The sequence below is a fragment of the Felis catus genome, chromosome E2 (genome assembly GCF_018350175.1).
Source record: "Felis catus isolate Fca126 chromosome E2, F.catus_Fca126_mat1.0, whole genome shotgun sequence".
NCBI lineage: Eukaryota > Metazoa > Chordata > Mammalia > Carnivora > Felidae > Felis > Felis catus.
The window spans coordinates 20,230,380-20,244,559 of NC_058382.1; the positions used below are offsets into that span (position 1 = coordinate 20,230,380).

Here is a 14,180-nt window from a genome sequence, read left to right on the forward strand (position 1 = left end):
CACGGTTGGCCCGCTGGCCAGGGCAGCGGAAGGCTGAGGCCGTCACACTGCACCCAGAACATCACGGATTTGCAGTCACGTCAGCGATTCTGTGTTAATATGGGTCTCCAGCCGCTTCCCTTTGCCCAGGCTCTGCTCTCTGCCCCTTAACGTTTCACTGGCTTCTTACACAATTGCCATCTGTCTTCCAGGGCGTTCTCTCAGTGTTCTGGTCTTTTTCTAGGGGAGCGGTTTTTGTCTTTCAGCCACTTTATTGAGGTACAATTGACATACAAAAAGCTGAACTTCTTTAATATATACAATTCAGTGGGGTACACACCTGCGTGGAGACCGGCTCTGTAACCCATGCCATGGACGTACTCATCACCTCCAGATCTTTCCTCCCGCCCTCTTTATTTGTCGTTACTATTGTCATTATTTTGTGTGTGTCATAAAAACACAACGTAAGATCAGGAGCAGTTTTTGAAGGTTTAAATCCCCACTTCTCACCCCACGGGGCCTCAGCCATGCTTCCCGTGCATTCACGGGGTCTCGGGCTCTGTGGCGGCCAGAGCTGATGGGATGGGCGATGCCACCCTTGGCCTGAGGTGTCCGTGAGCAGCAGAGAGCTCTCCCGCCGCTGTACTCCCTTCTAGAAGGATATGTGTAGAGAGAAGGGCAGACCGCCTTCTTGGCTCAGCTGTGATCGGTTCCTGCCCGAGACCCGGGGGTGCCAGTGGGAAGGTCACACTTTGTGTCTGTGGACAAACAGCCCAGGGGCCCCTTCTGTTCCTAGGCTTCTCTTGTCCTCTGAGCCCATTCATGGAAAGCCCCAGCTGGTAGACAGCAGGAACAGAGGGGTGGCAGCAGGAAGCCCATGCTTAGTCAGTGTGATCTTGAGTGAGCTCCTGCCCGTTCAGGCTGTGGTTTCTCTGTCCCTCCAAGGGTGTGGTTGGGCCACGTGACCTTCCGAGGGGATGGGCAGGCGGCAGGGCATATGTGTGATGATGCTCTGGCAGCCTTCCTCGTTCAGTATCTTCCATATCCCCTTCTCCTCCTAGATTCTGTCAATAATGGAAGCCCGTCATTTGTCCTTCGAGAAGAGGAGGAAGTCTTCCGAGGTGAGTGGACAGGGCTGGGCTTGGTGGCCCTCTCTGAGCCCAGGGCCTGCTCTGGCCCTCACGAGGCCCTTCTCCTGTCGGTCCCCCTGGCTGCAGGTCCCAGTGCAGCCCGCTCAGCGCCCTGTGGATTCCATCAGCCAGGCCTCCTCTACCTCCAGCTTCTCCTCTGTGTTGGCACGCTCCGTACAGGAGCCCAAGAAGGACTACAGAGAGGTGAGGCTCCCAGACGGGAGGGCGGACGGGATGGTGGCCCTGTGTCACGGCTGCTACTTAAAGAGCCACGGCGTGACGAGAGCTGCCTAGCGGGCCACCGCCGGCACTACTGGGCCAACTTGTCTGCAGTGGCCTGGAGGGAGCCCAGCCAGTTCTTGCCTTGCTTCTTGCATGGTCAGCTCCTGAAACAGCTCTTCGCCTCAGGGATTGTGTGTGTGTGTGTGTGTGTGTGTGTGTGTGTGTGCGCGCGCGCGCGTGCGCACACGCGCGGCAAAGGGAGAGAAGAAGGAGCCGTCTAGGAAAAGTCCCAAGTCAAGTCTCCTGTCGGTCCACAGATTTAAGACCATTTTACAAACTAACTTCTCTCCCCTTATGACCCACTCCATAAGCATCCTTGTCAACCTGATGCGTCATTTCTGACTTCTTGCGAACACATTGTGTTCTGTAAAAGGTGGTTTATAGCCTGTTTTTTTTCTCCACTTAATCTACCTGAGAGCTTGTCCAGTGTCAGCCCCCAGAGCAGACCATCCCGTGCATGTGCCACGACTCCTTCCCCTCTTCCCCTGTGGATGGGAACCTCACTGTGTCCACCCAGGGCATCTGTCCCCTGCCGCCCCCATGCCGTGATCTGCTCTTGGAGGGCCCGATAAGCTTAGCTCGAGTTGATAGCACAGCAGCACAAGCCAAGAGACACATTCCAAAGTCTAATGGAGACCTGAAGTTGTTCCTGGGAGGGGTGTGCCCCCTGGTGTCCCCTCAGCTGTCAGATGCTGAGGGCTGAATACGTGTGGTTCTAGAAGGTGGCTGGGCTCCTAGGAAGCACCATCATGTCACGTGGCCATGTCACTAGCAGAGACCTTTCAGAGAGCTCAGGTGGTAGTGGCTTCAGTGCATGCTGGCGCCCTCCCCGACATCCTACTGGGGAAGTCTCAGGGATGTTTGAAAGATACTGAATGAGGGGCGCCTGGGTGGCTCAGTCGGTTAAGCATCCGACTTCGGCTCAGGTCATGATCTCGCGGTCCGTGAGTTCAAGCCCCGCATCGGGCTCTGTGCTGACAGATCAGAGCCTGGAGCCTGTTTCAAATTCTGTGTCTCCCTCTCTCTCTGACCCTCCCCCATTCATGCTGTCTCTCCCTGTCTCAAAAATAAATAAACGTTAAAAAAAAAAAAAAGATACTGAATGAGATGTTAAAACTCCAATAGACCAACAGACCAACCAGAACTACTAGGTTTTCAGACTTGGTTACTATTTCTTTTTTTTTTTAAATTTTTTTTTTAACATTTATTTATTGTTGAGAGACAGAGACAGAGCATGAGCAGGGAAGGAGCAGAGAAAGACGCAGACACAGAATCAGAAGCAGGCTCCAGGCTCTGAGCCGTCAGCCACAGAGCCCGACGCAGGGCTCAAACTCAAACCACGAGACCACGACCTGAGCCGAAGTCAGACATTTAACTGACTGAGCCACCCAGGCGCCCACCCAGGCGTTATTTCTTTTATTGCTTTATTATTGAAATCATTTTCTAACACTCTTTTTCCTTTAATTAAGGTAGACAAACTTTTAAGAGCGGTTGCTGATGGAGATCTAGAAATGGTGAGTTTTGAGAAGCGCATCTGAAAAAGCTTGCTCTCGGTTGAAAAGAGCTGTATGGGTGTTTCTTGTCTGTGGTTCCTCCGGGAGCCGAGTTCTGTTCACTTTCACTCGGAAGGGCTGCGTTCAATGACTATGTGGTAATGGAGATGTTAGCAGTTTCCCCTCACGTGACAAGCAGGTGGATGTAAAGTCTTGCATAGCGAGCCTTTTAGATATTCACGTTCCCGGAGGCTGATGAGGTGTTGGCCAGCCCTCCCGTGTGCAGGAGCTCAGAGTGTGGACTCAGAGCCTGGCCCGCTATCGGGGAACAGGATGTATGGGCAGGGCTGGCAGAGAGGAGGGGTGGAGGATGGAGGGGTGGAGGATGGAGGGCCGGAGCCCAGAGGTGCCGGTGTGGCCCTGTGGAAGTTGTGGGTGGCTCTGGCGCCTGGGCAGGAGGCTGAGGTCTGAGGCTTGAGTGGTCTGAGACCACTGCTAATCCATCAGACTGGCACACGGTTCCTCTGGGGGGCAGGACATGGTGTCTGTATCTCTGTCCTCTTGTGAGACTGGCCCCGGGAGAACCCAGCATTCTTTGGAGGAAGCAAAGTAGGACTTCTTCAGGCACCCTGGGAGCCATGGTGTGAGCCGGTGACATAGTCTGTGTGGAGAAGAGAGGATGGCCGTCCCTGCATCATGATACACCCACTCCTCTTCCTCCTGTGGGTAGGTGACGGGGCTGAGGCCGTTCGTGAAGGAGGTGAGCAGAGGCAGACTGGCCAGTGTCTTGGGGTCAGCACCCAAACTAATCTACACGCGTGACAGCCTCTGACCCCCTGCCCGAGGCACCTGCCCCTCCACTCCCCCCCGTTCTTGTCACCGACCCTCATCTGTCTCTGTTAGGTGGCCTGTTAGGTGAGGCCCCTGAGTCGACACCTTTGGTGTTTCCGCCCTGTGGAGTATCTGCTGTCAGGATGTGGAAGGGACCTGAAGGAAAGACGTTTGGGCTGGAAGGGGGTCTTCTTGGAACCCTTGTCACTCCCTGCATGCACGAGCTTAGAGTGCTCAGAACTAGGCCTAGAAATGTACTTCCGTTGTTTTCGTTTTTCAGATTTAATATCCTAGACACCAGTTTTTACTGGAGCATAAATTTGACCTCTTGGTGGTCTGCAGTACTTTCACCTACAGGCTAGCGCGTGGTCGTGGAAGGGAGGCTGGCGTGGAGTCAGGGAGCCTGTGTGTAGGTTCCGACCACCACTTCCTAGTTGTGTGGCCTTGGACAGGTTGTTCCCTCTCTGAGTTTTCTCCCAGCTTAGAAGGGACGGCTGGGTGTTGAGAGTGTGCAATCAGGTGACACCAGGCAAGGTGCTCAGTAAATGCTCCGGGACCAGGGTGTGACAGCGGCACCATTCTTCCCTTTCTAAGATGAACGAATGCCTGACACAAGCTGGAGAAATGGAGAAATGGTAGCGTAAGTTCTCTGGTTCGCTGGAAAAAGGACTGAGAAAGGTTTGCGTGCTGTGAACCCAGTCATGTGTCAGTCACGGTGGTGGTTGAGGACGTGTTGGTCCTGATTTGGGAGCAGCTGTGTGTGTGTGTGTGTGTGTGTGTGTGTGTGTGTGTGTGTACGTGTATGTGGGACAGAAGGAGGGAGGGGGAGATACCGTAGCTTGTAAAGGAACCAAGGATGAGTCTTTTTTTTTTTTTTTAATTTTTTTTTTCAACGTTTATTTATTTTTGGGACAGAGAGAGACAGAGCATGAACGGGGGAGGGGCAGAGAGAGAGGGAGACACAGAATCGGAAACAGGCTCCAGGCTCTGAGCCATCAGCCCAGAGCCCGACGCGGGGCTCGAACTCCCGGACCGTGAGATCGTGACCTGGCTGAAGTCGGACGCTTAACCGACTGCGCCACCCAGGCGCCCCAAACCAAGGATGAGTCTTAAGTCCTGTTCTCCTTCCTGCCCAACACCAGGTGCGTTACCTTTTGGAGTGGACAGAGGAGGACCTGGACGAGGTGGAGGACACCGTCAGTGCAGAAGATGTTGACTTTTGTCACCCCTTGTGCCAGTGCCCAAAGTGTGCTCCGGCTCAAAAGGTTTGGCCTTGCTTCTCTTGGTGGCGGTGAGGGTGGGGAGGCAGATTCTTCTCTTTCCCCTTAGGAAAGTTGTCTGCTTCTCAGCCAGCTAGTTACTGAGTGGCTGGAAGTTGGTATCCGTGAGATGTGGTGGGGATTCGTTGTTTAGTTCCGGGAGGAGAAAAGCCAACACCAGGGTGGATCTGGCTTGGGCGGCCTGCCTTCTGAACGAGCAGGGCAGTGAGCAGGGACACGTGCACGTGCTCAAATGTTTCAACTGCTCTCTGGGCCCCCGAGTCACAAGGCAAGAGTTCATGAACAGACGCGCCTGAGGGTGTCTGTCCACCTGGCTGCCAGTCCCCTGAGGAAGCTGCATTCGAGATCCATGGCCCGCTGTCTTTGCTCAAGTTGGTACCCCCTGTGGGAGGATCCTCCCTCCAAGTACAGAGGATTCCCTGTGCCCTTTACCCAGTCTCCCCCAGTGCTAACAGCTTGCAGAGCCATAGAACAGTATCCCAACCAGGATATAGACGTAGAAACCATCCCCACATCTTATCCACATTTCTCCGATTTTGCTTGTACCCACGTGTGCACACGTGTTCACTTTGATCACATGCATAGCTTTGTGCATCCACAGTGAAGGTACTAACCAGCTCCCTTGCCACAGGAAGAGCCACCCGTGCTGCCCTTTCCCACACCCTCCTGTTTCCCTGCCATCCCATAACCCCTGAGCTAATTTTTTACAAGGTGTGAGATTTAGGTTGAGGTTCCCGTTTTTGTCTATGGATGTCCACCCGTTCCACACCCCTTGTTCAAAAGACCATCCTTTCTCCAAAGACTTGCTGTTCTACCTCAGATAATATATGCTGTGGGTCTATCTCTGGACTCTGTGTTCTGTTCCGTGGATCTGTGTGTCTGTCCCTTCATCAGTTCCACACTGTCTTGATTACTGTAGCTATAGGAAGCCTCAGTATTGGGTAGAGTGATTCTCCCTAACTTACTCTTCTTTGCCAGGATCATTTTAGCTATTCTATGGCCTGTGCCTTTCTGTATATATTTTAGAATAAGTTTGTTTATGACTACCAAAAATCTTATGAGGATTTTGGTAGGAAATGCATTAAAACTGTAGATCAAGTTGGGAAGAAACGACATCTTTACTGTGTTGTGTTTTCATGAACATGGTATATCTCTCCAAATATTTAGGCCTTCTTCGATTTCTTCATCATTTTGTGATTTTTAGCATAGAGATCCTGTCCATATTTTCTTAAGTGTACACTTAAATATTTCATCTTCTTTTGAGCAATTGTAGATGGTATTGTGCATCTAGTATGCGCTTGTGTGCTAGTTATTTAACTTGATTGTGTATGTCCCATACTGAGAAAATTAATTTGACTCTACAAAACATGTATAGTGGTATTGTCCTTTGTATTATAGGATAAAGTTGCCTTATTAAAAAAGCTTCACTGTGGGTTTTTTTTTAATTTTTCTTTTTTAATGTTTATTTGTTTTCGAGAGAGAGAAAGAGAGACAGAGTGTGAGTGGGGGAGGGGCAGAGAGAGAAGGAGACACAGAATCTGAGGCAGGCTCCAGGCTCTGAGCTGTCAGCACAGAGCCCGATGCGGGGCTTGAACTCACGAACCGTGAGATCATGACCTGAGCCACAGTCAGATACCTAAGTGACTGAGCCCCCCAGGTGCCCCTTCAGTGTGGGTTATTTTAACCCAATGATATTGAAAAGATTAAACTTTCATTCACATGTAGCTTTTCATCTAGCTGCAGGGTCATGTGCACATTGGGAATGTGCAGCTTCTGTCCTGTCCCCATGCTGCTGGATATATACAGCCCAGAGAATGATTCCCCCTCTACAGACTGCTATGAAAATAAAAAAGGCGGACGGTGTTTCAGAGAATACGATGTGAGGTGACAATACTTCAGGCCCGGTCAGTGACTGTGTGTGGCTAGAGGCAGTTACTGCATCCGTCCCTGTTCTTGCCATTTTCCTGTACTCTCTTCTTCCCCGCCTCATGGTTCGCTAGTTGTAACAAGAAACTGAATTACGCATTAAAATAACTGCTGGATTTATCGAATAAAATCTTACGTCCTCTGCTTTTTGAAAGCCTCTTACCTTTTTCTCATTTTGAAATGTCTCAAAAAGACGCAGAAGACATAAGAAATACATTTATATGGGAGTTGCTCCCCGTCTGTGATTTAGTTAACCACCCCTGGACCCCACCATCTTCTAGCCCACTGGTGTGTTTAGGGAGTTTGTTTAAAAAACCTTTATTGAGGGGCACCTGGGTGGCTTAGTCGGTTAAGCATCTGACTTCGGCGCAGGTCACGATCTCATGGGTCGTGAGTTTGAGCCCCACATCAGCCTCTCTGCTGTCAGCGCACAGCCCGCTTCAGATCCTCTGAACCCATCTCTCTCTCTCTCTCTCAAAAATAAATAAACATTAAAAAAAACAAACCCTAAAACCCTTTACTACAGCAAGATACAGAACATGACCATCACTTCTGAGGGTTTTCTTGGGCTGCTTTGAAACTCTTGCTTTTCCCCTTCCTCCCCTGTCCCAGGCACCACCGGTCTGCTGTCCATCATGACAGGCTCATTGGCATTTTCTAGAATTTAGTGTGAATGGAACCAGACAGTACACACTCTTTTGAGCCTGGCTTCCTTCACTCAGCAGAATGTTTTGAGATCCATGTTGGATCAGCGGTTCATTTCATTTTATTGCTGGGTAGTGTTTTGTTGACTAGACGACAATTTATCTAATCACCCCTTGATGAACATTTGAGTAGTTCCCTGCTCTGGGCTTTGTGCAGAAAGCTAGTGTAAACATTTGTGAACAAGTCTTTGTATAAATATGCATTTACTTGGGTATATGCCTCAGGTTATAATTGCTGGCTTTTGTAGTAAGTGCATGTGTAACTTCATAAGAAACTGCCATTTTTCCAGAGTGATTATGGCATTTTCCACTCCTGCCACCGGTGTGTGAGAGTTCTGGTTGCTCCATATCCTTGTGACTTTTTAACTGTAGTCGCTCCTGTAGGTGTGCGGTGGTGTTTCATTGCGTTTTTTCTCCCTGTTCCTTCATTTGTTTGTTTTTTAGTTTTGAGGTACAGTTTACATGCAGCAAAATTCACCCCTCTAACTTTGCATGCAGTTTTTCTGAGAGAGAACCTTCTTAATCAGCAAAAAGTGAACTAGATAACCAGTTTTAATTCTTGGCCAGTCATGTAAAACGCTGACATAATGATTTTATTATCAAAATATATGATTTGATATCTTTAAAATTTTTTTTTTCAACGTTTATTTATTTTTGGGACAGAGAGAGACAGAGCATGAACGGGGGAGGGGCAGAGAGAGAGGGAGACACAGAATCGGAAGCAGGCTCCAGGCTCCAAGCCATCAGCCCAGAGCCTGACGCGGGGCTCGAACTCCCGGACCGCGAGATCGTGACCTGGCTGAAGTCGGACGCTTAACCGACTGCGCCACCCAGGCGCCCCTATGATTTGATATCTTAATTTAATGTTTGTTTTCGGTTATATGGTTTATAAATGTTTGTCCTTTTTTTTTTAAATGTTTATTTATTTTGAGAGAGAGAGAGACGGAGCATGAGCAGGGGGAGGGGCCGAGAGAGAGAGGGAGACACAGAATGGGAAGCAGGCTCCAGGCTCTGAGCTGTCAGCACAGAGCCCGACATGGGGCTCACACTCACGAACCCTGAGATCATGACCTGAGCTGAAGTTGGACGCTCAACCAACTGAACCACTCAGGCACCCCTTGTTTGTCCTTCTAATTATTGATTGAGGGGCTCCTGGGTGGCTGAATCAGTCAAGTGTCCAACTCTTGATTTTGGCTCAGGTCATGGTCTCACGGTTCGTGGGACGGAGCCCTACATCAGTCTCTACACTGACAACATGGAGCCTGCTTGGGATCCTCTCTCTCCCTCCTTATCTGTCCCTCCCCTGCTTGTGTGCATGCACGTGCTCTCTCTCTCAAGAAGAAATTACTAGTTGATTGGCATGATTGATTTTAAAACCGTTGCGACTCGTAAGGTAGTTTCGTGATAAAAATGACGAACGATGGAGCTAAACAGCAAACAGCTCTATGAGGCTTGACAAACACGTGGTCGTGTAACCACCGGCACAGTGCACAGTATCTCCGTGATACAAATACAGATTTTCTCCCCCCAGATCTTTTGCCTATTTTTTTTCTTAACGTCGGATTGTCCATTTGCGTTGTAAGAACCTGTTGTTTTAAAATTCTGGTGGGGCGCACCTCTTTCATCAGACCTACATAACGCAGATATTTTCTCCCACTCTGTGACTTGCCTCTTCATTTTCTTAATTGTGTCTTTCCAAGAAGAACCATTGAAAACCAGCTTGTCAAACTCTTCCTTTATGGTTTTTGCTTTTTGTGTCTTCCCTAAGAGATCTTTGCTCATCCCAGTGTTGCAAGGATTTCCTCGTGCATTCACTCCAGGAAAGTGAAGTACGACACAGTCGTGGCTCTCACATCTAGGTCCATGAGGCGTTTATAGTTCTTGTGGGGTGGAGTAAGGGCTGATGTGCACTTTCTCCGTATGTGGGGATCCAGTAGTTCGGCGCCGTTTGTTGAACAGACTTTCTGTTTCCCGTTGAACTGCCTTGGCATAAATAAGGTATCATTTCAGGGGGGTTGGTCTCTTGAAAATAGAAGTTACTCCTTTGGGATATCTTACCTTTCTCCAGTTGTAGGAATTCACCTGTGGGCCACCTGATTCTGGATCCCACCGTGACCCCAAATTTTGCACAGGGACGGTGGGGGGGCGCCTGGCTTCAATTCCCAGTTTCTTAAATACTGATGACATCTCTGACTCCATCCTCCGCTTTTACTAGAAGCTGGCAAAGATCCCCGCCAGTGGGCTCGGTGTGAATGTGACCAACCAGGACGGCTTCTCCCCACTGCACGTGGCTGCCCTGCACGGTCGGGCGGACCTCGTCCCCCTCCTGTTGAAGCATGGTGCCAACGCAGGTGCCAGAAATGTGAACCAAGCCGTCCCGCTCCACCTGGCCTGCCAGAAGGGCCACTTTCAGGTACGGGTTCTGGCTCCTGGGCACAGGCTGCTTGGCGGGAATGCTGCAGGGGGCAGGTTTGGGGGCCGGCCCGGAGGACAGACACGTTTCCTTCCTCCCTGCTCCGGGATTCTGAGAGGCACAAGGCAGGATGGCTCGGCAACAGAACACAGAGCTCTGGTGCTTCTGGGTGAGGACCCTCTCCCTTCCCCCGTCCCTCCTCCCCGCCACACCGCTGGCATTCACATCCCAGTGGCACGGAGGCCGCCCATGTTCTGATTCCGACCCCACCAGGAGCTGGCTCTGGTGTGTGGGTGTGGGTCCTTGAGGGCTCTGCCTGCGATTAGCACCTTTCACCCCCACAGCCCGTGGTCTGTGTCAGCAGCTTAGTACTTTATAGAGAATGGCCCTATGGAGGAGGTGCAGGAGACCATTGGGAAATGCTTGACTTTTTCAAAGTCCTGTATTTCTTTTTGAGAATTGTCTATTTAAAAACAAAAAAAAGTCTCCCTGTGAGCTCTACTCTAAGATTTTAATTTTTTAAGTTTTTAAAAAAAGTTCATTTATTTATTTTGAGAGAGAGAGAGAGTACGCAAGCGGGGAGGGGGCAGAGAGAGGGAGAGAATCCCAAGCAGGCTCCACACTGTCAGCACAGGGCCTGTTGTGGGGCTCAATCTCATGGACTGTGAGATCACTCACCCAACTGAGCCACCCCGGGACCGTAGCTCCACTTAAATAAAATAAGCTTTTATTGGGGCGCCTGGGTGGCGCAGTCGGTTAAGCGTCCGACATCAGCCAGGTCACGATCTCGCGGTCCGTGAGTTCGAGCCCCGCGTCAGGCTCTGGGCTGATGGCTCGGAGCCTGGAGCCTGTTTCCGATTCTGTGTCTCCCTCTCTCTCTGCCCCTCCCCCGTTCATGCTCTGTCTCTCTCTGTCCCAAAAATAAATAAAAAACGTTGAAAAAAAATTAAAAAAAAAATAAGCTTTTATTTTTTTAATTATTATTTTTTTAATCATTGTTTTTGAGAGAGACAGAGACAGAGACAGAGCACGAGCAGGGGAAAGGCAGAGAGAGAGGGACACACAGAACCCAAAGCAGGCTCCAGGCTCCGCGCTGTCAGCACAGAGCCTGACTCGGGGCTTGAACCCATGAACTGTGAGATCACGACCTGATCCTGCATCAGGCGCTTAACCGACTGAGCTACCCAGGCGCCCCTATAAGCTTTTAAAGGCCAGGAATCAGGGGCACCTGGCTGGCTCATTCAGGGCTGTGAGTTCAAGCCCCATATTGGGTATAGAGCTTACTTAAAAAGATAACAAAAAATAAATAGGGGTGCCCGCCTGGCTCAGTCAGTGGCACTTCCGACTCTTGATCCCGGGGTTGTGAGTTCAAGCTCCATGTTGGGCGTCGAGCCTACTTAAAAAAAAAAAAAAGCGTAAAAATAAAGAATAAAAGACAGGAACCACCTCAGGCCCTCCATGTCTCTCGTAGCACCTAGCATAGCACTCCAAACATCAGTTTCCTAATCTCTTAAGACTGGGGTAATAATTCGGCCCTCCATAGGGTGGGTCTAACCATGAAATGGGAAAAATCGCGCCTAGCACATTGCCGGGCAGAGGAGACCCACTTCCGTTGGTCTGTCCCCTCCCAAGAGTCAGACACGTGTGGGAAGAGCCTTCTAAATACACTTAGAGAAAAGTCCAAAGGATATCAAGTTACAGGATCTCTCTCCACAAATTTTTTTTTTTTTAATTTTTTTTTTCAACGTTTATTTATTTTTGGGACAGAGAGAGACAGAGCATGAACGGGGGAGGGGCAGAGAGAGAAGGAGACACAGAATCGGAAACAGGCTCCAGGCTCCGAGCCATCAGCCCAGAGCCCGACGCGGGGCTCGAACTCCCGGACCGCGAGATCGTGACCTGGCTCAAGTCGGACGCTTAACCGACTGCGCCACCCAGGCGCCCCTCTCTCTCCACAAATTTAATTACGGTTGAAAAATTTGCCTTCTCTGGGCTAGGTGGTGAAGTATCTCTTGGATTCTAACGCAAAACCCAATAAAAAGGACATAAGTGGAAACACACCGCTCATTTACGCCTGTTCCAACGGCCACCACGAAGTCGCGGCGCTGCTGTTACAGGTGAGCTGCTGATCCCGGTCCGGGGCGGGCTTCGCGTCGCCTGGAGTCTGCGTCACTGTGGTCTGCCCTTCCTTTCGACCGCACCGTCTCTCCTTCCAGCACGGGGCCTCCATTAACGTCTGTAACAACAAGGGCAACACGGCGCTGCACGAGGCTGTGATCGAAAAGCACGTCTTCGTGGTGGAGCTGCTTCTCCTTCACGGGGCATCGGTTCAGGTCTTGAACAAGAGGCAGTGCACAGCTCTAGACTGTGCTGAACAGGTGAGCGGGGGGCCCCCTCGCAGCTCCCTCTGGATCCCCTGTGGTTACACCGCACCTGAAATAGCTATAGCTGACCTTGGAATCGCCGTGCTGGGCTGGGTGGCTGTGCCAGAAGATGGCCAGTGTGGTCAGATGTCCGGTCCTTGGTCCCCCGGTCAGGTGTCCGTCCGGTCCTGCCTGGGGAGCTGGGAGTCCGTCCTTCAGGGCTCGCTTTCCATGGGCTGAGTAGAGGTGCTCCCCCAGCAAGTGTGGGTGTCGGTGCCCTGGGGTGGCCCGGGGACAAGCCATCACGTGCTCACAGGGAAGTTCGGGCTCACCCTGCCTGCAGTGGTCTTCACGGCACCATGGAGAAAGTTTGGTCAATTGGCGGTTCTAAGACTCTTTGAGGGGTGCGAGGAGAACCGTGGGGACCAGTTCACCCCTCCTTCCAGTGCCGTGGGTGTTGGCACGGGGCAGTGGCGAGGAAAAGGCTTCCTCTCCTCTCCTAGGAGAAGCAAGCTGTCTATTCCTGTTTTCCTGTTGAATCTTTTCATTTTTGACTCTGGGTAGACAGCCAGTAGGCTGTTAAATGACACTGGTGTCGCATAAAAGTCACTATAAACCCAACGTACTCATGGGCTTATCGTATTAATTTTCAGTGGCATTTCTTAACAGAATTGAAACATTTTATTTTATTTATTATTTATTATTTATTTATTTTTATTTGAGAGAGAGAGAGAGCGAGAGTGAGCAAGCGGGAGAGGGAGGCAGAGGGAGAGAGAGCCTCCCCAATAGGCTCCACACTCAGTGCGGAGTCTGATGTGGGGTTCAGTCCCACAACCCTGGGATCATGACCTGAGCCAAAATCAAAATTTGGCCACTCAGCCAACTGAGCCACCCAGGCACCCCTGGAATTGAAATATTTTAAACCTTCAGTTAGCACTTTCTCCGATGGCGATAAGGATGAGTGTTTTTTATCTCGTAGTCACTATGTGCTGGGCCGTCCATGACCTCGTGATAACTGTGCAATAACAGAGCCCGTTATGGGCAACCCAGCGCACGGAGCAGCAGTACCTGGGAGAGGAGGAGCCGGGCTCCGAGCGCTGGGCTGCCCGGAAGCACGAGGCTCCGTGGCGTCACAGTCCCGTCTGTGGCTGCTCCTTGCTTCTCTGTCCGGCCGCACCAATATGGACAGTTACATCAAAAACGAGCACGATCCTGCTAAGAATGAAAACCGTTCCTGTAACCTTTTCCCTTTCAAATTGTAGAATTCAAAAATAATGGAATTACTTCAGGTGGTACCGAGCTGTGTGGCCACGTCAGGCGATGCTGGTGAGACGGACCACAAGGAGTACGTTACTGTTAAGATCCGGAAAAAATGTGAGAACTTAACATTCTCTCTGTAATTCTCAGCATGGGCCTCTTTGGGAATCCATGAGTAGTTGCTGGTGTTCGTTTAATTTTAAATGTAGAATGTCATCATACTGGTGACTGGGGCAGGGATATGGGCACCAAAGAAATGGACGATACAGCCTAACTCGTCGACTTGTTTTGCTACTGATTTTCTGGCTGATCGGGATGATGCTTCCTCCGGAAGTGAGGTGGCCTCTCTCAGCCTCACCTTGAAGGCTCGGGCCTCCCCTCCGCCAGCTGGAGAGGAGGAGCAGCCGCTGGGAGATAGATTCTTTCCTGCCGCCTGTCCCCAGTCCAGGCCTTTTTTTTTTTTTTTTAATTTTTTTTTTTAACGTTTATTTATTTTTGGGACAGAGAGAGACAGAGCATGAA

General features: G+C 50.5%; 1 protein-coding gene across 6 annotated transcripts in view; it reads left to right on the forward strand.

Annotated features, from left to right (window-relative positions):
- ANKRD27 (ankyrin repeat domain 27) overlaps positions 1 to 14,180 on the forward strand; it is a 52,774-nt gene that overhangs the window by 34,349 nt on the left and 4,245 nt on the right. For 5 of the 6 annotated variants that reach the window (XM_003997998.5, XM_019819639.3, XM_019819636.3 and 2 more), the window contains 8 exons: positions 1,041 to 1,100; positions 1,197 to 1,313; positions 2,861 to 2,905; positions 4,858 to 4,980; positions 9,841 to 10,038; positions 12,036 to 12,155; positions 12,255 to 12,416; positions 13,664 to 13,775. In XM_003997998.5, coding sequence (XP_003998047.1) covers positions 1,041 to 1,100; positions 1,197 to 1,313; positions 2,861 to 2,905; positions 4,858 to 4,980; positions 9,841 to 10,038; positions 12,036 to 12,155; positions 12,255 to 12,416; positions 13,664 to 13,775 — 937 coding nt within the window. The remainder of the gene's footprint in view (positions 1 to 1,040; positions 1,101 to 1,196; positions 1,314 to 2,860; positions 2,906 to 4,857; positions 4,981 to 9,840; positions 10,039 to 12,035; positions 12,156 to 12,254; positions 12,417 to 13,663; positions 13,776 to 14,180) is intronic. The other variant, XM_019819635.3, reaches the window with a different exon arrangement.